Source organism: Danio aesculapii, chromosome 17 (genome assembly GCF_903798145.1).
Source record: "Danio aesculapii chromosome 17, fDanAes4.1, whole genome shotgun sequence".
Classification (NCBI taxonomy): domain Eukaryota; kingdom Metazoa; phylum Chordata; class Actinopteri; order Cypriniformes; family Danionidae; genus Danio; species Danio aesculapii.
In genome coordinates this window covers 45,495,644-45,521,002 of record NC_079451.1, presented here as the reverse complement: position 1 = coordinate 45,521,002, position 25,359 = coordinate 45,495,644, and the positions used below count along the sequence as shown (strand labels likewise).

The following is a 25,359-nucleotide window of genomic DNA, read 5'->3' as shown; positions in this document are numbered from 1 at the left end:
GCAATTCAAAAATCCAAAAAAGACTTTTATTTACTCTAATGATCTTACATCCGAAGGCTTTTAAAGATAACGTTCATTAAAGTTGTTTTGATTCTGTATAGACAATATATCCCTATTCATGAGCCGGTACACGGAAAACACGATGAGTCGGCTATTTTCAGCCTCTATCTCAGTATAATTTCACTTCTGCACAGAAATACACGCAGAAAAACCATGACAAATGTCCTGAAGGGATACAGGGCTGATGGGGGCTCATCTGCTTCAGTAACCCTAATAGAAATTGGCTTCTCAGGAGATGTTTCGACAGACAGGTAATATAACCACAACATCACCCGAATCCTTTAGCAAAACAAAGAAAAATTGCATTTTAGGAGCAACAGTGTTCTTCAATTATTGATGCGTGATCTATTTTTGAAGCTGTTACCCCACGAAAGAGTTTACACATCTGTTGTCTGCTCTGCATTATAGTTTGGCTATTACATAATACCATAATTGGCAATTATATAATGAATGGAGAGGATTCCTTAAACCATTACTTCATTAAACAGGCATTAAAGAAAAGTTTTCATCATCTAAAACAAAACGAGACAAATGAATGTAGTCTTTTTTTGTATGGGCAGATTTAATGGCGTCAGGGTTTTAGTTGTAGCATTATGTGGGAAAAACAGCAGTGTAGCTGAGACAAAAAATTACATCCTGTTCAATTATTTAATCAGGTCTTGTTGTTTGAGAGAGTTTATAAGTAATCTTTTAATTAAATAATGAAAGGATTCAGATATAAATATATATACAGCAGGAACATTTGACAAAATGAGACAAAATTGGCAAGTTAAATGGTGACATGTTTTTCACACAGCAGTATGAGCAAACTAGTAAAGTGACAATATATTGGTGAAGAAAAACATTGTTATGTGTAAATAAGTGTTAAATGGACTAAATTTACATACACTTACCGGCCACTTTATTAGGTATACCTTGCTAGTACCAGGTTGGACCCCCTTTTGACTTCAGAACTGCCTTAATCCTTTGTGTTATTTGTTTATATTTTTGTTTAGTTCAGAAGAGATAAGAAATTAATATCTGGAAGATTATACTTGGTTGTTTCAACCCGACATTCACTGTAAAAAAAAAAATGCTGAGTTCCACACAACTCCTTCATGTCCCAACACAAATGAAGGTAACTTAATTGTTTTTACAAATTTAAGTGGATTCAATATAAAACAATTAGGTTGTCCCAAAAACAACTTAAAAATTGTGTAGTTTCAAATCATTTTAAATAAGTAGTTTAAACAAACAAAAATGTCATTTTTTGAGTGTTGGAGCCAAATATGGACAAAGCAAATCATTGGGTTAAAAAGTATAATTTAAATTGAATTTACAAAATTGTTGGATTTGTCCATATTGACCCAACATTGGATTACAACAACCCAGCATTTAGACTGTGAAATCTATTAAAGCATGAGTTATTTTTACTAGTTGTAGTTTTCTGAATGAAGTATAAATAAATAAATTAATGACAAAAAAATGTGTATTAAATAATAAGAAAAAAACTAAACTAAAAAACTTTCAATGACAATTTTTTATTTTAAACTTGAATCAAATGTTCTCAGAAATAAATATGTGTCCAAATGTGACCAAAAATGTGTTGACACTGAGAACACCTTTTTCGGCTTTGACCAAATTCCCACAATACTCAGGATCTCTATTATTAAGTGTAATCAAATTGGCCTTTACATTTTAATCAAACCCACACCTAATAAATCCAGAGGAACTGAGAATTTTCATTTTCACCATACAGTAGCTGCAGTGCCTATTAGTAATCATGTTATGAATAACAAAATATAGGAAACATCCACCATTTTAAAGTAATTTCCAAGTTCCTCTCTAATTGTTTCATGCCAACTCTTGTTGCTTTTGCCTTAGATGTAAAACAGTGCAAAATCAAAAACATCAATAAAGGAAAAAAAGGACGCACACATTACAGCAGACTCTGCATGGCTCTGAACTGATTGTCATGGTGAGTTCAGGTTTGTGTAGATTCCTATCAGCAGCATTATTAAAGCATGACGACAGTGGCGTGGGGGGTTTGATCGGCGAGCGATCTGTCTTTATGGTCATCCTCGAGCGAACAAACACATCCGCACTGGGCTCTTATCAGCTTGAGGAGCAGAAGACGGAGATGATGAAAGTCCTGTCACACTAAAACTACATCAGTCATCTTGGTGTGGGGTCTGAGATGGACTCTGTAAAAGTAAATATTATGCAAAAACTTCCCAAGCCTCCGCTGTCTTGTCTGACTGAAGAAGAGTATCATGTGAAGTCGGCAAAAACATTCTCAGACCTAAAAGAGAAAGATACTAGATTAAATCTTACAGTACTGAAAGTTTTCAGTAAAATTCATAAGATTGGCTTGTATGTATTTGTAACTTGCAGATGACTGAGGTATTTTTAGCTCTACAAATAAGTCTTATAAAAGTGGTTTATATTGAGACTGTATGATTTCTGATGGTATGATAACCTTGGATAAAAATACCACGGTTTACTGTATTGTTTTCCCCATTGAACTCAATTTCAAGAGTTCACAATTAGCTTATGATTAATTATAAGCTTGTTTGGCATGCTGTCCCGGGAGAGAGCCCTGAGCTCATAAGATCCTCGAGCCTGGGGCTGCCTCCCGTTGCAAGGCGAGAGGGGAGTTTGAGCTCAGGTAGATCTCGAGAACTCCCCTGCTGTAATAACCAATGAACAGCCAGTGATTGCTCTTGAGAGATAACCATTTACTAGGAGCATGTCTATAGTGCCGGTTTGGATTCGTCCATTAACTTATGTTGCATGTTTTTTGGACGGTGGGAGGAAACCGGGGAACCTGGGGGAAACCCACGTGAGCACGGGGAGAAAGTGCAAACTCCGCACAGAAATGTCTGCTGGTTTGGTAAAGCCTGGAACCAGAGACATTCTTGCTGTGAGGCAACAGTGCTAAGCACTGGGCCACCATGTCACCCTTCTAGGAATAAGGAGGAGTAGGGGTGGATGGGGGGATTCTTCAAAACGAAGATAGCGGTGGTACGTAACCCAGGGTATTTGTAGTAGCTTAGGAGTTGTCTGATTGGTGCATTGAGAATTGGATAATGCGGATCCAGCCACTAGCAATCATAAGCACGTGATCGTCTTGAAATTAGTTTATAAATAAACTTCACTTATTTTATTACAATAAACATTTATAATATTTTAGAGCCTTAAACCTGTCAGGCTAAATAGTTTAAATAAATCATTGACTTCTGCTTTCTTCATTAGTTTTAAAAACACAGATTTATTTACAACACATAAAAAATACATTAAAAAAAACCTTACATATACCTTGGGAACGGTATAACAGAACATTTTAGCGCTATTAAAACCTTGACTTTTCCAAACCGCAGTTAAAACTTTAAACCGGTTATCGTCCCATGCCTAATTGAGACTGAAGTCAAATAAGAGTTATTTATATGGAAAACTTTAAATCCTAACATTCAAGTATGTCTCAAATGTGATGCTTGACCAAAAAAGTAGTTATAAGACTCAACTTTGTGTTTTTTGGCTTTCTGTGGAGGTTTAGAAAGCTCCAGGATTTCATCTAAAACATCATAATTTGTGTTCTGAAGATAACTGAAGGCATCAGGGGATTGTAATGACATGAGGGTGAGTAGCCTAATTAATAACAGAATTTTAATTTCTCTGTAGAGGTGGGCGGACCGATCCTAAAGTATTGGTATTTTCGATACTGTCAATTAAAAAGATCGATTCTTAAATATAAGTATTGATCTTTTCTTTGCTTTTTTTTCTTAATGAGTAAACACTGGGGCAGCACGGAGGCTCAGTGGTTAGCACTGTCACCTCACAGCAAGAAGGTCGCTGGTTCGAGTCCCGGCTGGGCCAGTTGGCATTTCTGTGTGGAGTTTGTGTTCTCTTCGTGTTGGCATGGGTTTCCTCCAGGTGCTCTGGTTGCCCCCACAGTCCAAAGACATGCACTATAAGTGAATTGGGTCAACAAAATTGGCCATAGTGCGTGTGAATGTGAGAGTGTATGGGTGTTTCACAGTGCTGGGTTGCAGCTGGAAGGGCATTCGCTAGGTAAAACATATGCTGGAATAGTTGGCAGTTCATTCCGCTGTGGTGACCCCTGATAAATAAGAGACTAAGCCAAAGGAAAATGAATAAATTAATAAAATGTAGATTTTTTTTTTGTTGCTAATTAAAGGATTTTGCAATGTGTTGTTTTTGTTATATATGGTGCACTGTTAACAGTTTCCTGTAGAATCTACAGTAACTTACTGGCAGCAGTTTGGCCAGTAACTTACTGTAAATCAATTACAGCAAAAATATGGTTTTTACATTCACGGCACCATTTATCTTGCTTTATATGTATTTACGGTATTGTATAATTCCACTGTAAAATATGCAGCAATTTTTGCAATGCAACCTTAAAATACAGTAACATACTGCATAACTGTTCTACAATAAAATAAAGTTCATATTACAGTTAAATACTGTGTAACTTTAATAAAAAATCGTTATATAGCCAATTTTTGTTTAATAATGTTCTGTAATTTTAGTAAATGTAAAAAGGAATTATGTCTTTCGTATTTAATTTAATAATAATAATAATACTGAAGGTAATTAAAAAAAAACATTATAAAATTAGTATAAAATATTTAATTATAAAATATCGATATAGACGATACTTGTCTTGAAATACCTATTGAATCAGAAAGAAAATTATTGAAAATAATCCCTATTTTTTGGTGAACTAACTCTACAGTTTAGCAGTTTTCATTGCACCTGATTCCTTCTTAGGGGCATTTAATCACTTTATACCTTCCAGTGTAAGTTCATTAACTTATTTTGGGGACAATTTGCCTGTTAGAGAAAACCTGAATATAAGAAAATCAGAATATAAGACAGAATATTTTCACTTACAGCCCTCGTTAAAAATTATACATCACTTTTAAAGACTATAAATAAACTTATTATTATTATATCTGTAATATGTTAGGTATAAAGTACATCCAGGAGGTTGTTATTGCAGAATATAGCCTAACAGGTTTATCAGCAGCCGGATGCAAAATGGATCTCTGTTGTATAACACTGAAGAGCTTTATTCTGTAAAAACAACCATCCTGGATGTACTTTATCTTGCTTATTACATCGCTACTTGCCGCAGAATATACAAATTAGACACAAAACATTTGTAGCTGTAATTGTTTAGTAATTTAACTGCAAAGCTGATGGAAATGGAAACAGCTGATGGAGTATACACTAACCTGCGCATTCAAATACAGTCAAAAGTGATGCCGTATCCCCTGATGCCTTCAGTTATCTTCAGAACATAAATTATTATATTTTAGATGAAATCCTGGAGCTCTCTGAACCTCCATAGAACTCTCTAAACCCCAAAAGTGACCCTTTTAACTGGTTTTGTGGTCAGTGATCACATTTGAGCCATACTTGAATGACAGAATTTAAAGTTTGAATGTGGTATTTAGCGGTTGTTATCTCAGAATAACATACCTTGAATAGTCGCGACTGACCAATCAGAATCGAGTATTCCAGACAGCAGTGTAATAATAATGAATACAAGTGTGTTCATTGTTTTGACAATTCGTCATTGAGCAAGTTCCTCTGATAATTCTCAGGATCTCTATGATTAAGTGTGATCATATTGGTGTTATGTGCCTGCACTGAATTACTTCAGATGGATGAAGCAGGTTTGTTTTGTGAGGTCAAATATGAAGCGATCACTCATCTGTCTGTTAGTTCATGTGTCGGCCAGTGACAGGATGATAAACTGTAATGCACATCAGTGAAACCAATCAGCTGCGACTCACATTTGTAATGTTGACAGGTGTGATTCTGGGACAGGTGAGATGGCGCTCGATTCTCCGTCTCTTTGTGTTGGTCTGAAAAAAAAAACGGATGGATGTGTGAAAGTTCAGTGTGATGCAGGAATCCAACTGTACAATAAAGCACTGTTGGGTAAGTTACTTTAAAAAGTGATTAACCTCATTCATTCATTCATTTTTCTTCAGCTTAGTGTTTGATTTATCAAGGGTCGCCATAGAGGAATGAACCGCAAACTAATCTGTCCTATATTTACGCAGTGGATGCCCTTCCAGCCACTACCCAGCGCTGGGAATGTGATTAATTTCTAATTACATAATTAAAATTGTATTAAAATTACTTTTCAAATTACTTTTTTTATTTACTCAATAATTTAATTGACTAAATACAAAAAAAAATCTCCATTTTAACACAGACAATAGAAACGTTTGTTAAATTTTTAATTCTTTACATTTAAGTCAAACAGGACTTTCTAGTTTTGTATATAAAAAAATATTTTTTTAATATATTTTAAACAATATATGTAACAAATATATGCATTTTATAAACAATATACACCCACCGGCCATTTTATTAGGTACACCTTACTAGTACCGGGTTTTCCCCCTTTTGCCTTCAGAACTGCCTTAATCATTCATGGCATAGATTCAACAAGGTACTGGACATATTCCTTAGAGATTTTGCTCCATATTGACATGATAGCATCACGCAGTTGCTGTAGATTTGTCAGCTGCACATCCATGATGCAAATCTCCCGTTCACCACATCCCAAAGGTGCTCTACTGGGTTGAGATCTGGTGACTGTGGAGGCCATTTGAATACAGTGAACTCATTGTCATGTTCAAGAAACAAATCTGAGATGATTCGCGCTTTATGATATGGCGTGCTATCCTGCTGGAAGCAGCCATCAGAAGATGTGTACACTGTGGTCATAAAGGGATGGATATGGTCAGCAACAATACTTAGGTAGGCTGTGGCTTTGACACAATGCTCAGTTGGTACTAATGGGCCCAAAGTCACCACCACCAGCCTGAACTTTTGACACAAGGCAGGATGGATCCGTGCTTTCATATTGTTGACACCAAATTCTGACCCTACGAATGCCGCAGCAGAAATCGAGACTCTTCAGACCAGTCAATGTTTTTCCAATCTTCTATTGTCCGATTTTGGTGAGCCTGTGCACATTCCTAAATGCACTGAGTTACTGCCATGTGAATGGCTGATTAGAAATTTGCGTCAATGAGCAGTTGGACAGGTGTAACTAATAAAGTGGCCGGTTAGTGTATGTACCAATATATGCATATTTTAAACTATATATGTACAAAACACAAAAAGTCAATGACACTATATTTAATACATATTGATATTCATTTTTAAAACTTGTGCAATTGTCAGCAAAATGTAATTACTATATGCAAAATATATGTGCAAATATCTATTACTCTGCTCCTCTGAATTTATACCTTGTATTGGCGTGAATTAATTTCACTATTATTATTATTATTATTCTTTGTTTGTTAATACCTTTTATCGCATCACACAGGCTATTGTTAGGATCTCACATAATATTCTTACTTCAGGTTCACTGTCAGAATACTTTATGGATTGAATTTCAACTTTTATTTTACGGTAATAAATGAATAAATAGATCATTGTATAAACATGACGTGTGATTTACCAATAGATGGCTGTAATATTATAATATGTGATCTTGTCTGTATAAAGCTACTCCTCTACTTTTTGGAAAAAGTAATTAGTCTCTTATTTATCAGATGTTGCCACACACAGCAGAATGAACCACCAACTATTCCGGCATATGTTTTTATGATGCGCTTCCAGCCGCAACTCAGTACTGGCAAACACCCATACACACTTATTCACACACACACTCATACACTACAGCCAGTTTACTTTATTCAATTCACCTATAGTGCATGTGTTTGGACTGTGAAACCAGAACACCCGGAGGAAACCCACACCAACACTCGGAGAACATGCAAACTCCACACAAAAATGCCAACTGGCCTAGCCAAGACTCGAACCAGCAACCTTCTTGCTGTGAGGTGACAGTGCTAACCACTGAGCCACCGTGCCACCCTTACATTGCATAATAAGAGCTAAAAACATAACTAAGCTACTAGCTGAGGTGCTTGTAGCTAGCAACTCCCGAACGCTGTCAAAGTCTGAAATAATCAACTCTGTAAAACAGCTTGTTAAAGGAAACGGCCAAAACATTTCAGTTTAAAACAAAACACTTTAAGCCTTCTTTAGACACTCGCAATAGTGAGAGAAAAACAGACGCTTTATATTATTAAAATCCTGCTCATTAGTGAAAGCAGACAGCAATGGAAACCTTTTCAATGTTGCCAATTAAGAAAACCTTTCCACCGTTTCGGCATCTATAGTGAGTCACTATATAAGTCGCCATTAAAAATGCCACTGCATTAGTTCAAATATCACAGCGTGTGGCATTTATTTAAAAGTAAGTTAGTATAAGCACACCTCTCACAGCTTGAAAAGGAGAGCTGACATTATGCATCCACTAAAATGGCAAAAGCTTTTTGAGTGTTTCTGCTATATTATCAGCACAGCGTTTGAGTAAAGCTGCTAATTGGTTTGATATTTTGTATGCAATCTAAAAACATTCGTGCTTTTTTTTATTGTGCCACTGGATTCTGGATACAGCTTGATTTCCCTGAGGTCGTTTAAAGGCTCTGAAGGAGAAAAGAGATTCGTGGAGATGCCGGAGATACTCACTCATAATCCTCTGGACACATGCTTACAAAGGCAACTGGGCTGGAAAACAAAAGACAAAAAATATCATAATGTCGACAGAAGGAGGGAAGGACATTTTATCAGTTATTAGCACTTTAAAAATAATCTTTCTGTTAAAAATGCTGGGTTCCACACATTTTCTAGATGTTGTCCCAACATGAATCGATAAAGTTAACTTAATCATTTAAAAAAAATGTAAGTGGATTAAACATCAAATGATTATGTTGTCCCAAAAAAAACTTAAAGGGCCATGGAACCCTCCTCTTTCGGTTCAAGTCTACCTCAGAATTTAAAAAAAAAAATGCTCCAAGATGGGCGTGGAGCTCTGCGACCGAGCAGAGGGAGGAGTGGGCGTGGCCAGCAGAGCAGTGAAAAAAGAGGGGAGCGAACAACTGTCAGTTGGCTCACAAAATGAGATACATGAACCTATAGACCCATAATTTTATAGTTTACAAAGTTAAAATGCAAATAAATAAACAGTAAGTATTTTAATGCCCTGCTGCACATAACCACAATTTGTTATATAAAGATACTCGTGTTTATATAAACACTATAAATAAGGAGGACTTCTCTCCTCTTCAATCCCTGGGTCTGAATGCAGACACAGTGGATAGCAGTGCAGCAGGCCCCTTGCCCTGTCTATTTCAACCATTAGCCCTGCTGGTAATCTGGAGGATTTTAAACATAGGTGAACACAGCAGCACGGATGTGTCTGAATGGTAACGAACTCAACCGATAAAAGATAAAGTCCGCCATTCTCCAATTCTCATACAGCTCTCTCGACAAAAATTCTTGCTGCACACCAACAGCTTTGCTGTATCGGCCCTGACAGCATCACGGGGAAAAACATGCAACAAACTCTGTAGATCATCGAAACTAACACATCGGGAAGCCTGTGCTTCTCATAGGATAAGAAAACTCAGATATGAATAATAATCACTCCACTAGCAGATTTGCACTACGTCACTGATTTTGATCCTGCCCCAAAAATTTTTTTAAACCCGGAAGATGAAATTAGCGGACAAAAGTCATATCGTATGGCTTAGAGAACGTTCGTCTTATGTTCCTGTTGAAAGAATAATGTTTAATCTTTAAAAAAAAAAGTCATCAATGTTTTTGGGGCACATTTAATAAATACATGAATAATTTGGACGTTACATTGACTGAAAATGCTGATGCGATAATGTGATTCTCCTTTGCTTTAATCTTTTATTTGTCATCATTCATTCATTCATTCGGCTTAGTTCCTTATTTATCATGGGTCACCACAGCGTAATGAACTGCCTATTCCAGCATATGTTTTATGCAGTGGATATGTTTTCCCAGCATATGTTTTCCAGCCTCATCCCGGTACTAGGAAACACCCATACACTCTCACACACACACTCATACACTACGGACAATTTAGTTTACCCAAGTGCATGTCTTTGGACTGGTGGGGGGAAACCGGAGCACCCGGAGGAAACCCACACCAACACGGGGAGAACATGCAAACTCCACACAGAAATGCCAACTGACCCAGCCAGGATTCGAACCAGCGATCTTTATTTTTATTTATTTATTTATTGCTATTCCCAGTGCTGGGTTGCAGCATCCACTGCGTAAAACATATGCCAGAATAGATGGCGGTTCATTCCGCTGTGTTGACCCCTGATAAATAAGGGACTAAGCTGGAAAATGAATTTATCACTAGTTGCTGAGGAAATAATTCTCATTTTCATTCAGCTTAACTTTCTATACTAAGATAAGAAAAACAAGAGAAATGTACACACACATTAACTGATAAACAAAATGACAAGCAATTAATGAAATGAAAACTTGAGATATTATTATAAGATCACTCAGTGATGTGCACTGGTTGATAAAACCCCCAAAACATCATATTCAAAACGTAATTCGAGCTGTACATTGATGAGATATAATGAATCAGGACACCTAATAATGACTATGAACACAAAAACTGCTCTCATTCTCCTTGTTGTGACATTACGGCAGCCAGCAACAACAGCTGCTTTATTTCAATATTAAAGACTGCCGTGAACATGATAAATGTCCCGTCCCTTCATTTCCCCCACGATCCCGCTAAACAGAGACATGATTGCTTTTGTAATTAAATTCACATCTACGAGAGGAAAGCAGCATTTGTGTGTTGATTTTAGAGCGGCAGATTCGGATTTAAATGAATGAATTTGTTCTGGCACAAAAACGACACATGAATAGACTGTCGATAATGCAGGAGCTCAGAGAAACAGAAGTAGGTTTCCCATGAGGCGGGATGTCATTATTATAATGCAATATTTTAGTCACAATTATCCAGACGTGAAGTATACATCTACATCCAGTGTATTACTGTGTATGCATTGTTTAAACCAGAGGTGCCCAAACTTTTTCTTATGAAGGGCCAAAACCAAACTTAAATACTGTTGCCATAGGTAATTTGCTAATTTTCATTTATTCATTTTCCTTTGGCTTAGTCTCTTATTTATTATGGGTCGCCACAGAGGAATGAACCGCCAACTTATCCAGCATATGTTTTACACAGCAGATGCCCTTCCAGCCGCAACCCAGTACTGGGAAACACCCATACAAATTCATTCACACTTATACACTTTGGCCAATTTAGATCCAATTCGCCTATAGTGCATGTCTTTGGACTGTGGGTGAAACTGGAGCACCTGGAGGAAACCCACGCCAACACGGCCCAGCCGGGACTTGAACTGGCAGCGAACTTCTTGCTGTGAGGCGACAGTGCTAACCATTGAGCCAACGTCAAATTGAAATCATTCATAATAGAGATCTGATCTGTGTCTCAAGCAGAAAGAAGCATGTGGAGTTCGGGAACTCACGTGTCTGAGTGCTCTTCCTCCAGGATGGTCTGCACGGGCAGGTAACCCAGTCGCGGGTGTTTGGTGAAATATTTCTTTGAGCGAAACTTGTTTTTCAGCACCTTGGTGAAGTCACGCACATCTTCTCCAGAGGTCGTCTGGAACAGAGAGGATGCTGGGAAACGTTCTGATGTGCATTGAGAATTACAGTGGCACGGACTGAAGTGATTACGTTTAAAAAAAAATTTTAATTAAAGGTGCAGTAGGTGATCGTCTTCAGAAATATTTTTTGTTGTGCTGGTTGAAAATCGCTTCACATTCCAATAGTAATGATTAAAGTGAATGATCTAAATGCATTTATATATGTTTTTATATTCTGGGTGAGGCATAAATCTAAAAAACATTCATACAATTAAGTATTGTCAGGCCGATAATTCTAATAATTCTGAAACGTAGCCCAAACTGTCTGTCAGCAAATGCAGATTTGTACATCTTAAGCCGTTCACGCAGATCTGCCGTTAAAGTGTGTATGTGCGCCGCGCGTTCATATGCACACGAGACAGTAGCAGTGGTAAAATCAAATGCTGAATCAAAACTTTTTAAAATCCTGAATCAATATTGGAGTTAGTTTTGCACACTGGAGAAAGGATGACACCATGGCTGAAGTATTTCTTTTAGAGACTATTTTACACAAAGCTGATGTAGATTGTGTTGTTATGAATGGGTTATATGCACAGAAGTGTTGTTTAGCCACTGAAATCTTCCAGTGAAAGATTGATGTGACTATTTTCAGTTCCATAAGGAACCTTTTACAGCATCGATAATGTAGATTTTATTTAGTTTAACAACAAAACATCAGTAAATAGCGCTATTCCTCCTAGCCTGCGTTACTGAGGTGAAGATGGTTTTATATTCACACTGGTTTATTTTTGAACAATGACAACCTGTAACGCGCTTCCCTATATTGTTTGCCTTGCTACTCTGAATATTCGCTCTGAAATAGCATGTAGGTATGGCTTAGTAATAAGTAATTCCTGCAATCCGCCGGTCAACCAGTAAGCATACATGCTTTAGGACAGCGTTTGAGAGAGTGAGACCAGCTATCCTTGCATGCATGAAATATTGCACATTATGACAAGTTTTGCTTGCTTCAACTGAAAACGTGCTAGATATAATACAGTTTATTGTTTGGAATTGTAGTATTATAAAGTACTATAAAGTTTTCTAACTGGCGAATGACATGAACTGGGTTATCTGCTATCTTTACTGTGCTCGCTCGGGATTTCAGGAGGCATGGCTTTGGACGGCAGGGGAGCGACTGTGTTTCAAAGATTTTATGCTAACCGGTTAGCATTTTGGCAGATCACCTACTGCACCTTTAATTAAAAGAAATAAATTAAAATATGCATAAATACAGTTAAAAGAAAAATTATTAGCCTTCCTGTGAAAATTTGTTTTCAGATATTTTTCTAGCGATTTTTAACAGACTTCCTTTTTTTGTTTGCTGGAATAAAAGCAGTTTAACATTTTAGCTCAATATTATTATCCGCCTTGATTTTTTTTTCTTTCTGATGTTCTACAGCAGTGTTTCCCAACCCTGTTCCTGAAGACACAACAACAGTACATATTTTGGATGTCTCCCTTTTCTGACCCATTAACTTCAGGTGTTGGAGTCTCTTCTGATGTTATGATAAGTTGATTCAGGTGTGTTTGATTATTGAGAGGTTGAAAATGTGTACTGTTGGTGTGCCTTCAGGAACACGGTTGGGAAACACTGGTCTACAGAACAAACTACTGTTGTCCAATGACTTGCCTTATTAACCTGACTTCCTTAGTTAACCTAATTAACCTGTCCTATTTTACAATAAGGTTTCATTAATTCATATATTTACTAACATGAACTAATAATGAACAATACTTGTACAGCATTTCTTAATCATTGTAGAACATTTACTAATGCATTATTAACATCCATATTCATGCTTGTTAACCAGTGTTTGGGGTAACGCATTACAAGTAACGTGAGTTACGTAATAATAGGACTTTTCTAAGTAACGAGTAATGCATTACTTTTAAAAATTAAGTAATAATATTTGAGTTTCTTCTTAGTTTAGTTAATTCGATTTTAAAAAATAAAGTGCTGAAGTAAAATGATCGTAGTCACGTTGAACTTCGCACACAATGAGAGAATGCTGGAATAGACAGAAATGAAGACGGCAGAGCCTGAAATTTCTGCGATGGAAATATTCTCTTTATTTTGAACACATAGAAGAAAATGAAAAGAGGATTATCTAAATGGACGGTGATTTTACTTTTTAATAAGACAAAAAGTACAAAAGTAGCAAACGCATTGCTTTAAACTTCCATTAATCTGTATATACGGCATCTATAGGTCTGGGGTCAGGAAGTTCTCTGGAGATAACATTATCCTACATACATTTTTTTAATGTGATTTTTTTTTTTAAAGGTAAATAAAGGTTATACAGTGTAGTGTTAATTGCAGAGCTCCTCTATTTAAAAAGAAGAAGAAAAAAACCTGCAAATTCTGAAAGAGTTGAAGCCTCAGCCAAAAAAAGCAATGCAAAAGTAACGTAGCACAGTACTTTAAAAGGAAGTACTTTTTAAGTAATGTAACTAGTTACTTTTTTGGGAAGTAACTCAATATCGTAATGCATTACTTTCTAAAGTAATTTTCCCCGACACTGTTGTTACAATATTATTTAATGTACCGTGAGTTAACATGAACTAACAATGGACAGCTTTATTTCCGTTAAGCCTCTACCGCATGATGTTGCCATATGGCAACATGATATTTACGTTCATTTCCACTGTTTCTTTAAGACCAACGTTCAATTTTTTTTGGTTGGAAAGAGAAGACCTTAGTTTAGCCAATGATGTGCTTTGGTTAAGTCACATGTTATAGTTAAAGTGCTTCAGACTTCGATACCTAAAACATAAACAGATTACAACAGTGTAGCCCGCTCATTTTGTCTGTGATAAGTGTTGTCTGTTACTGAATTATACAGTGTCCTAACTACACATGACGTGGTGCTGTGATACGGTAAAAGGTACTTTTTTCATGTATTTTTAAAACAAGTTTTTGTCCTAATCATCAGCGACAGAGACGCACAAAATTTCTATTTTAGAGAGAGTTTCTAATTTCACAACGTTGCAGCAAAACAACAGCTTAAACTTTTATGGCAATTATTTCCTCAGGTACTGATTATGGGCTGAATTCAGTATTAAATGGCGTGCAGTGGCTTGACTTCTGACAGACTGGCGTTTATTGTGAGTAGTTGCTGAATGCAAATGAAAACGTCAGTAAAAACAAAGGATCAACACATGTCAGATCCACAAAAAAATCTGAGACATCACCTCTAGTAAGTTATGATGTTCACAGCTCAAAAAAGTTTTTATCAAATTAGTTTTTCGTAAATCGATCAAATGTATGTGTTGCCAAATGGCAAAACTGTGCAATAGTGGAATGTACAATATTGCAACAGGTAAGCTAGATAGCAAGGTCAGCTGGGATCTTTTAAGTTGTAACAATAACAACATGAATGCTAGTAATATAATGTTGATTAGTCATATGTTAATGGTATTTTCATTATGGATTATGCATTATTTAGATTACATATAAATACATGGAACAGTGTATTAGCGAGGACCACCATGTTCTATGGTAAGTGAAAGAAGAAAAGGACAGAACTGGCTCTTCCTGCAGATGAAAGTGAGGATGAGAATGATGCAGAATGATGAGAATGATGCAGATTGTACATTTGATAAGAGCAGTGATGGAGACGATGGATTGAAGTAAATTAGCTCAGAGGCAAATAAGACAGGCTTAGTATAGTAAATAGTATATTATATAAACATTGTTAGCTAGTAGCTACATTATTCTGATGCATCTGGATATATTAGACTTATTTATTTATTTGTTATATTATTTACTGGAGGAAATATTTATACCTACTGTATGTTGCAATTAAGGCTCATTCTGAAAACGTACCTCTATATACATTTCTTCAGTTTTTGTTTGCTCGAATCCCCCAGTGGCCACTGTGTATGCTTTTTCAGATCTCGAATTTCTCTCGCGAGTGCCATTCACGCTTGCTGTTCTCGCGTAAATCCACCAGAGGCCGCTCTCAACTGACTGAATGACTGACCGATCGACTGACCCAACCTCCCCCTTCCCTAAACCCAACCAATAGTATTTTAAAAAGCCCCTATTGACCCAAACACCCACTTCCCTAAACCCAACCGTCAAATTTAAAAAGCAATTCAGAAAAAGAAAAGCCCTCATCTGATTTTTACCAAATTCTCACCCTGTTATTTACTTATTTATTTTATTTGTTGGCTTTTGTTTTTGTCTTACCAGCTTTCTGGAACCGTTCTTCACCGGTCTCGAACCCCGTCATCATGGTCATCTCCTCTCTGCGTCTCAAGTCCACTGACATACATGGTGAGCTGACTGGACAAACTGGTAACAGCCGGAAAGCCATCCATATGGAGGTAAGCGGTCAGATGGTAAACCCAAAAAGCAATGGCACCATACCGCCCCGTATCGTTAATTTTAAAAATAAATTGCAGCCATACGTACTTCCGGCTGCATAATTCACGATCTCCAGAAATGTATATAGAGGTATGTTTTCAGAATGAACCTGTTGGTATGTTGCATACATGATAATACAATATTATGTTTGTTTTCAATAACATTCAGCAAAAAGAATGGAATAAATGAAACCTGTTGGAATATCAATTGTTGGAAAGTATGTATAAGGTGTCATTTATAAGTTCTGTGTTAAAGCTTATAATACTGCAACACCAATTAAATCATTTCAAGCAACAAAATTATTACATTTAAGTTCTAAATTTGAAAATTCTAAGTTAGATCCACTATTGCACATTGTTAAAAAAAATCCCCATTTTTTTACAACACTTCAGGTTAAGCCATTTTAAGAAAAGAAAACAGTCAATTATTTTTATATAGATCCATCATAATACGTGCAGTGCGTTAACTAATATGAATAAACACTGTAACTAATGTACTTTGTTGTTTGTCCATGTTAGTAAATGACTTAATATACATTAACTAATACAACCTTATTGTAAAGTGTTACCAATTAACCTATTTAAGACTTTAAATTGCGCTAAAATTGTAGAAATTAGCTATTAAAATTATTGTTTACAAATTGCGTTGAAAATAATCTTCTCTCCATTAAACAGCACTTGGGAAAGATTTGAAAAAGAATAACATCAGGAGGGTTGATCATTTTTACTTCATCTGTATATTATGTAAGATCATTTGCTGTAAGATTATTATGCATTATATAAAATAATGTTTATATCTGTAAATATTGTACTACAATACATTTTTTAAAATGTACTCAGGGTGAAGCAACCCTTTCTTTTTTCACCCAAATTTTTCTGTGGACATTGAACAATACAAAAGCAAAACCATTTTTGTTGTTGTTGAAATAAAAGCAGATGCTCACGGGTGTGCAGTACTCCACCATGGGGTCACTGAGATGATGGTCTTTGCTGATTCGTCCAGAGAAAAAACACATCTGGCACACGTTATAGTTGAAGTGCTTCAGACTTCGATATCTAAAACAAACAGATTACAACAGTGTAGTCGCTCATTTTGTCTGTAATTGCAATGTTTTCTTAATTAGTGCCTTTTGACTGATAATGGACGAAGTGTTTTCTGTTACTGAATTATACAGTGTCATAACTAGATTTGATTTGTCCTAGTCATCAGCGCCAGAGATGCACAAAATTTCTATTTTTAAAACAGTTTTTTAATTTCATTTCATAATTAAACAACAGCTTAAACTTTTATGGCAATTATATCCTCAGGTACTGATTATGGGCGTTATTCAGTATTAAATGCTACTAATGTGAGTTTGAACGCCATTTTACATTTCATTTATTGTCATACTATACCCTGAAAGCAGCAGCAGATTGTTTACCTCAGATCTTGAAAATAAAATAACTATCAAACGATTTGAAAAGGAAAGTCAGATCTGTGACTCCAACAACAACAACAACAACGTCAGTCACTCAGCCTACTTTTAATCATGTTAAATAGGTAAAATGTATTGTTTAGATTATAACCAGTGTTGGTGAAAGTTACTTTAGAAAGTAATGCATTACAATATTGAGTTACTTCCCAAAAAATAACTAGATGCATTACTTAGTTACTTTTTATGGTAAGTAATGCGCTACGTTACTTTTTGTGATACTTTTTATATTACGTTGCCTGATCTCTTTCAGAACTTTTTTTCTTTCTTTTTTAAATAGAGGAGCTCTGCAATTAACAACATACTATATAGCCTACACCTACATTTACCTTTTAAAAACACAAAAAATATATATGTTTTAGGATAATGTTCTCTGAGAACTTCCTGACCCCAGACCCCAGAGATACAGATTATTGACAAGTTTAAATCAATGTGTTTGTTACCTCTGTATTATTTGTCTTAAGTAAAATCACTGTCCATTGAGACAATCCCCTTTTTCCTTTTCTTCGATGCGTTGGAAGTAATTAACACATTCTCTCATTGACTGCGTGATTCATTGTGACTACTTTCATTTTAATTCAGCAGTTTATTTTTTAAAAGCTAATTAATTAAATTAAAAAGTAACTCGCATTACATTTTCAAAAAAAGTAACTCAAATATTATTACTTATTTTTTTAAAGTAATGCATTACTCATTACTTATATTATTGCGTAACTCACATAACTTGTAATGCATTACCCCCAACACTTATTATAACCCTTATCAATTAATTGGGATTGCAGTGGCTGATATTTAAATGAATGGCTGCTATGTAAATGTTTCTATCATGTTGCATCGCATTTGGTGCAAAAGTAACTTAAAAGTAACATAACGATACCATAAAAAGTAACTAAGTAACGTAACTAGTTACTTTTTTAGAGAGTAACAAGATATTGCAACGCATTACTTTCAAAAGTAACTTTCCACAAAACTTATGTTATTAAAACTATTATGTTTAGAAATGCGTTTCTCTACACTCAAATATTACAAAAAATAAAAATCACAGCTAACAATTTTACCTTCATCTGTAGATAAGATTAGCAAACTGACAATTCTAAATGCAATTAAATAAAATTATACATTAATATAATATAATATAATATAACAATATAATATAATATAATATAATATAATATAATATAATATAATATAATATAATATAATATAATATAATATAATATAATATAATTCATTTTCCTTCAGCTCAGTCCCTTTATTCATTAGGTGTCGTCACAGCGGAATGAACCGCCAAGTTATCCAGCATATGTTTTACACAGTGGATGCCCTTCCAGCTGCAACCCAGTACTGGGAAACACCCACACACTCTCACATTCATGCACATACACTACGGCCAATTTAGTTTATTAGCATGTCTTTGGACTGTGGGGGAAACCAGAGCACCCAGAAGAAACCCAAGCCAACATGCGAACTCCACACAGAAATGCCAACTGGTCCAGCCGGGACTCAAACCAGCGTGTCACATAATATAATATAATACAATATAATATAATAAAATAAACGTCAATAATTTATTTTTTCCCTTAACCACTTTGGCCTAAATGTCTGCTATTATTTATTTGATATTTTGTTACCTTGTGAGGCTTTGTTTTTAAAATAATGAAATTTGTTTGGCTGTACTGCCTAGACAACTTGCCCGACAACAGTAAAACCAAAATCACAAAGAATCGTCCTCGAATCACAAGGAATTATGATTTTCTTGAGAAAAAAAATATGATATGATATTTTTTAACATGATAAAAAAACATGATATTAAATCTTTATGAAATCACCCACACCTAATAAGAATAATATAATATAATTCCCCTCCTGGACAAACAACTACCAAAAGTGTCATAACCGCACATTCTAAAACAAACCTCCCCATTATTTACTCGTGTTTTACCTGAAGCCCACCATGGGACACTCTTTACAGATGTTACATTTGGCCTGATGCTTGGCTGTTTCTGCAGCGGTGACTCTGTGAAGCACAGGCAACCACACCATAGACTGCGGCTCCAGATGCATCCAGTCCACAAACTGCTGCAGCTCAATGACATCCTTACGGCCCACCTGAAACACACACACACACAAACCCTCATTACACACACAAACCTTCATTACAGCAATGCACTGCACGAAATGCCATAATGGAGCCGTCTGAGTCTGAAAGCACTCCGATGATCCATTTATCATTTCAGAGGCATATATACAACCTTAAAACTATAATATCCCATCACAACCTTATTAGTCCGAGGGTGAGGGTTCCATTAGTAATTTTGGATGGAACTAAACAGGGCCAATTGTGGCCATTTGTGTCTCCCCCGTGGCATTAAAAGTGCTACTACTGTTATGAATCAATTACAGCGGGCCAGTTAAGCAGGACTATCAAGAGTCTTTCATTACATGCAACATTAAAGGAAAAGAGCTCCACTGTGACACGAGTAAAACACTGAGGTATTGTTGGAGGCTTCATCCAGGACTGATAAATACTTTATACTTCATTTTAAGAGTGGATGTGGGATGAAATGTGGGATAGAATGCGGGATGGAATGTGAGATAGAATGCAGGCTGGAACGTGGGATAGACTGTGTGATAGAATGCGGGATGGAATGTGGGATAGAATGATGGATGGAATGTGGGATAGAATGAGGGATGGAATGTGGGACAGAATGTGGGATAGAATGCGGGATGGAATGTTGAATAGAATGCGGGATGGACTGTGGGATATACAGTAATGTGGGATGGAATTTGAGCTGGACTGTGGGATATACAGTAATGTGGGACAGAATGTGAGATGGACTGTGGGATATACAGTAATGTGGGATAGAATGCGAGATGGACTGTGGGATATACAGTAATGTGAGACAGAATGTGAGATGGACTGTGGGATATATAGTAATGAGGGATAGAATGCGAGATGGACTGTGGGATATACAGTAATGTGGGATGAAATGTGGGATAGACTGTGTGATAAATGCAGGATGGAATGTGGGATACAATGCGGTATGGAATGTGGGACAGAATGTGGAATAGAATGCAAGACGGAATGTGGAATAGAATGCAAGATAGAATGTAGAATAGAATGCAGGGATGGAATGTGAGAGAATGCAGAATGGAACGCGGGATAGAATGCAGGATGGAAAGCAGGATGGAATGTGTGATAGAATGTGGTATAGAATGTGGGATATAGTGTGGGGTAGAATGCGGGATGGAATGTGTTATGGAATGTTTGATAGAATGTGTGATGAATGCAGGATAGAATTTGGGATAGAATGTGGGGTTTAAAATGTGGCATCGACTGTGATAAAATGCAGTATGGAATGTGGTATAGAATGTGGGATAGAATGCGGGATGGAATGTTGAATAGAATGTGGGATATAGTGTGGGGTAGAATGCGGGATGGAATGTGTTATGGAATGTTTGATAGAATGTGTGATGAATGCAGGATAGAATTTGGGATAGAATGTGGTGTTTAAAATGTGGCATCGACTGTGATAAAATGCAGTATGGAATGTGGTATAGAATGTGGGATAGAATGCGGGATGGAATGTTGAATAGAATGTGGGATGGACTGTGGGATATATAGTAATGAGGGATAGAATGCGAGATGGACTGTGGGATATACAGTAATGTGAGACAGAATGTGAGATGGACTGTGGGATATGCAGTAATGTGGGATAGAATGCGAGATGGACTGTGGGATATACAGTAATGTGAGACAGAATGTGAGATGGACTGTGGGATATGCAGTAATGTGGGATAGAATGCGAGATGGACTGTGGGATATACAGTAATGTGGGATGAAATGTGGGATAGACTGTGTGATAAAATGCAGGATGGAATGTGGGATAGAATCCGGTATGGAATGTGGGACAGAATGTGGAATAGAATGCAGGACGGAATGTGGGATAGAATGCAAGATAGAATGTAGAATAGATTGCAGGAAGGAATGTGGGATAGATTGCGGGATGGAATGTGAGAGAATGCAGAATGGAAAGCGGGATAGATTGCGGGATAGAATGCAGGATGGAAAGCAGGATGGAATGTGTGATAGAATGCGGGATGAAATGGGGAATAGAATGTGGGATAGAGTGTGGGATAGAATGCAGGTTGGAATGTGGGATGTAATGTGTTATGGAATGTTTGATAGAATGTGTGATGAATGCAGGATAGAATTTGGGATAGAATATGGGGTTTAAAATGTGGCATCGACTGTGATAAAATGCAGTATGGAATGTGGGATAGAATGCGGGATGGAATGTGGGATAGAATGCAGTATGGAATGTGGGATAGAATGCGGGATGGAATGTGGGATAGAATGCGGGATGGAATGTGAGATAAAATGCGGGCAGGAATATGGGATAGAATGCAGGATGGAATGTGGGATAGAATGCAGTATGGAATGTGGGATAGAATGCGGGATGGAATGTGGGATAGAATGCGGAATGGAATGTGGGATAGAATGCAGGCAGAAATGTGGGATAGAATGCAGGATGGAATGTGGGATAGAATGCGGGATGGAATGTGGGATAGAATGCAGTATGGAATGTGGGATGGAATGCGGGCAGGAATGTGGGATAGAATGTGGGATAGAATGTGGGATACAATGCAGGATAGAATGTGGGATGGAATGCGGAATGGAATGTGGGATAGAATGTGTAATAGCACACAGAATGGAATATGGGATGGAATGTGGGATATAATGGCAAAATGTTGGAAAGTCCCAGGAAAACAGGAGAGTTGACAAGTTTGTAATAAATTCACACAAATCAGTTGTATATCTCTGATATCTGGCTAGCTGTCAAACCGTCCGACCACTAATCATCTGAAACTGGCGATGTAAATCCCCCGGCAGGCCTGTCACTCTTACAACTGAGCTCATCATTTATTTATATGTCAAAACTCACTGATGTGTAATGATGAGCTCATGTCCACAGATAAACAAGTTCAGCAGATCCCTTTAGGAATTCCTAATGTCTTTTACACCTGAATTATGGATCATACAAACTTGTGCATGCCAGAATTTCTGTTAAAGATTGTCATTTATGCATGAGTTTGATTGCGGCTTCAGTAAAAAAAAATGTTTATATCTTGTTACGGTCATATGATTGGTCTAGAGTAATAAATTTGGGAAAAGAATAATATTTTGTAGGTTTGTATTGAAAACATGCTAAAATATATAGACTTTTTTTTCAACTTATTCACTGATTATTATGGTTTATACTGTTTATAAGGTAATTTTTCTACCTAAACATAGATGTAAATAAGTACAGACCTTTAAATGAATGTAACTTAATACTAATTTTTAAAAACATTCTTTGATATTTTGCCAAATCTGAACACGTTTTGAAAAACTGGTGATATCTCATACACACAAATGTGAGGTTTTTTTCCTTAGAGATCTTGATTTTTTAAATTTTGAACTGGAAACTGAAATAAAACAGCATTAAATAAAAAAGTTTAAAGAAGAAATAATTTTTTATTATATTTTTCTACTTTTTTTGTATAGTCATGAACATAACATTTTCTGCTGTTTATTATTTCTAGTCATTTCACCCATAGGAAACGGAATTGGAAGTTTTACACTACCTGACTAAAATCTTGCTGTGGATCTCAGTTGTAAGAGCAACAAATAATAACTTGACTTCTAGTTGATCATTTGGAAAAGTTGCAGAAGGTAGATTTTTACGATTAATCATCTGTTGAACTGCATCCCAATCATCACAAATACTGCAGAAGACCTACTGGAACCCGCATGGACCCAAGATTCTCATAGAAATCTGTCAAGTTTGGTGAAGGAAAAATCATAGTATGGGGTTACATTCTGTATGGGGGTGTGAGAGAAATCTGCAGAGTGGATGACAACATCAACAGCCTGAGGTATCAAGACATTTGTGCTGCCCATTACATTACAAACCACAGGAGAGGGCAAATTAGTCAGCAGGATAGCGCTCCTTCTCATACTTCAGCCTTCACATCAAAGTTCCTGAAAGCAAAGAAGGTCAAGGTGCTGCAGGATTGGCCAGTCCAGTCACCAGACATGAACATTATTGAGCATGTCTGGGTTAAGATGGAGGAGAAGGCATTGAAGATGAATCCAAACACTCTTGATGAACTCTGCTAGAACGCTTTCTTTGCCTCCAGATGACTTTATTAATAAGTGATTTGAGTCATTGCAGAGATGTATGGATGCAGTCCTCCAAGCTCATGATGGAGTCAGACACAATATTCATTCTTTTTCCACTGCAGCATGACTTTATATTCTATACTGTACATTGTTTCTGTTAAGTGACAAGACTTTTGTCTAAAAGTCAGACCTTACTGCCCTAATTAAATAATTAAAAATCAAGGCATGATTATATTTCATTTTGGTAAAATAAGCGTAATGTAGAGGCCTTTGCCTTTCATATTAGCCAAATTATCCCAAATGATCAATTAGAAGTCAAGTTATTATTTGTTGTTCTTAAAACTTAGATAGACGACAAGACTTCTGTCAGGTAGTGTAAAACATTCGCAAAAACAAACACACTTCCGTATTGCAATATATATAGACAATATATCATTTTAAACTATTAAAAATGTTAATAAAAGTAATTTTTTCCAACTTTTCAAGGATAAAAGTTGTTTTTTAGAATGATCAAGGTCTCATAATACAATTCAAAAGCATAAATAAGCAGAGTTTAATAAATAATAAATAAAAACTTTGATCACAAAATACAGAAAACTGCTAATTTACAGATTTTTTTAGTGTGCATGTTTGGTGTAAACTCACATATTGAAAGCAGCTGCGGACACTGGGCTCCATGTTGCTCCCTCCGAACGCGGCGGCCTCCCCAAGCTGGTGTGGGATTTGGATGCTGTTGTGTAGCAGTAACTCCAGCTGCCTCTGGGTACAAACTCCTGCAGCGCTGGCCACCTGAGCGAACAGATCTGAGCACCACAGCGGGCACATGTTCAGAGCAGGAGGGCTAAAGATTTGGACTTAAGATCCAATTTATAAATGCCCTTGCAGAGGGCCCAGAGCAAGGACAAAGTTGCATTACACACACAGTACAGCTGAGACTTTCAAAAACACTGAAATGAAAGTTTGAGAAATGGCACACACACACATATATATATATATATGGCATTTTTTGTGTGGAGACATTCTAAAAAGCTTAACATGAGAAACATTTAACGTGGCTTAATGTACCTAAACATCAGCCAGAAAAACCCCAATTTCAGTCAAATTTTACTAGTGATTAACACTAACTACTGTAAAAAAAATGATTCCCAATTTTATAGATGAAGTGAACAATATCACATTAAGCGTTTTCTCCCCATTGAAGATTATTGAGGAATATGCAAATGATCACATAACAATGCAGTTTGTAAAGTAATATTTTATGTCTTTTAGTACATAGAGAAAGATGAGAGACTTTTGCTTTGAATTTGCATTGCAAACCATTGCATTGCTTTATGCATAAATCTACAGATTTTGTACAAAATTCAGTGCAGAAAAAGCCAAAAAACTGTCAGCAGATTCTGTTTGGCCAAACTAGCCAAAACTAGCCTAATAATATCAAGACTCAAAATATGCCACAGGCCATTGGTAAATCGCATGAAAATTACTGTTTAATTGTCATTACAAAGAGTCTTATCATAGAAAAATCATCTTAGCTTAGGATTGACTGCACAGCTACAGTGTAAAAAATCTAAATTTTACAGAAGATATTAATTTTTCCTGAAGAATGTTGAAACCGGTAACCATTGACCTCCATATGTTTTTCTACTATGGAAGTCGATGGTTACAGGTTTTCAGCTTTCTTCAAAATATCTTC

At 36.3% G+C, this 25,359-nt stretch overlaps 1 protein-coding gene across 1 annotated transcript; it reads right to left on the bottom strand.

Annotated features, from left to right (window-relative positions):
* Window positions 1-730: 730 nt before the first annotated feature.
* On the bottom strand, window positions 731-24,511 carry LOC130244069 (utrophin-like). The gene is made up of 7 exons (XM_056476355.1): window positions 24,312-24,511; window positions 19,443-19,609; window positions 16,973-17,084; window positions 11,499-11,635; window positions 8,635-8,673; window positions 5,865-5,936; window positions 731-2,341 (listed from the first exon to the last, which is right to left on the bottom strand). The coding sequence occupies exons 1-7, from the start codon at window positions 24,489-24,491 to the stop codon at window positions 2,311-2,313; spliced, it is 738 nt and encodes a 245-aa protein (XP_056332330.1). The 5' UTR covers window positions 24,492-24,511; the 3' UTR covers window positions 731-2,310.
* Window positions 24,512-25,359: the final 848 nt, after the last annotated feature.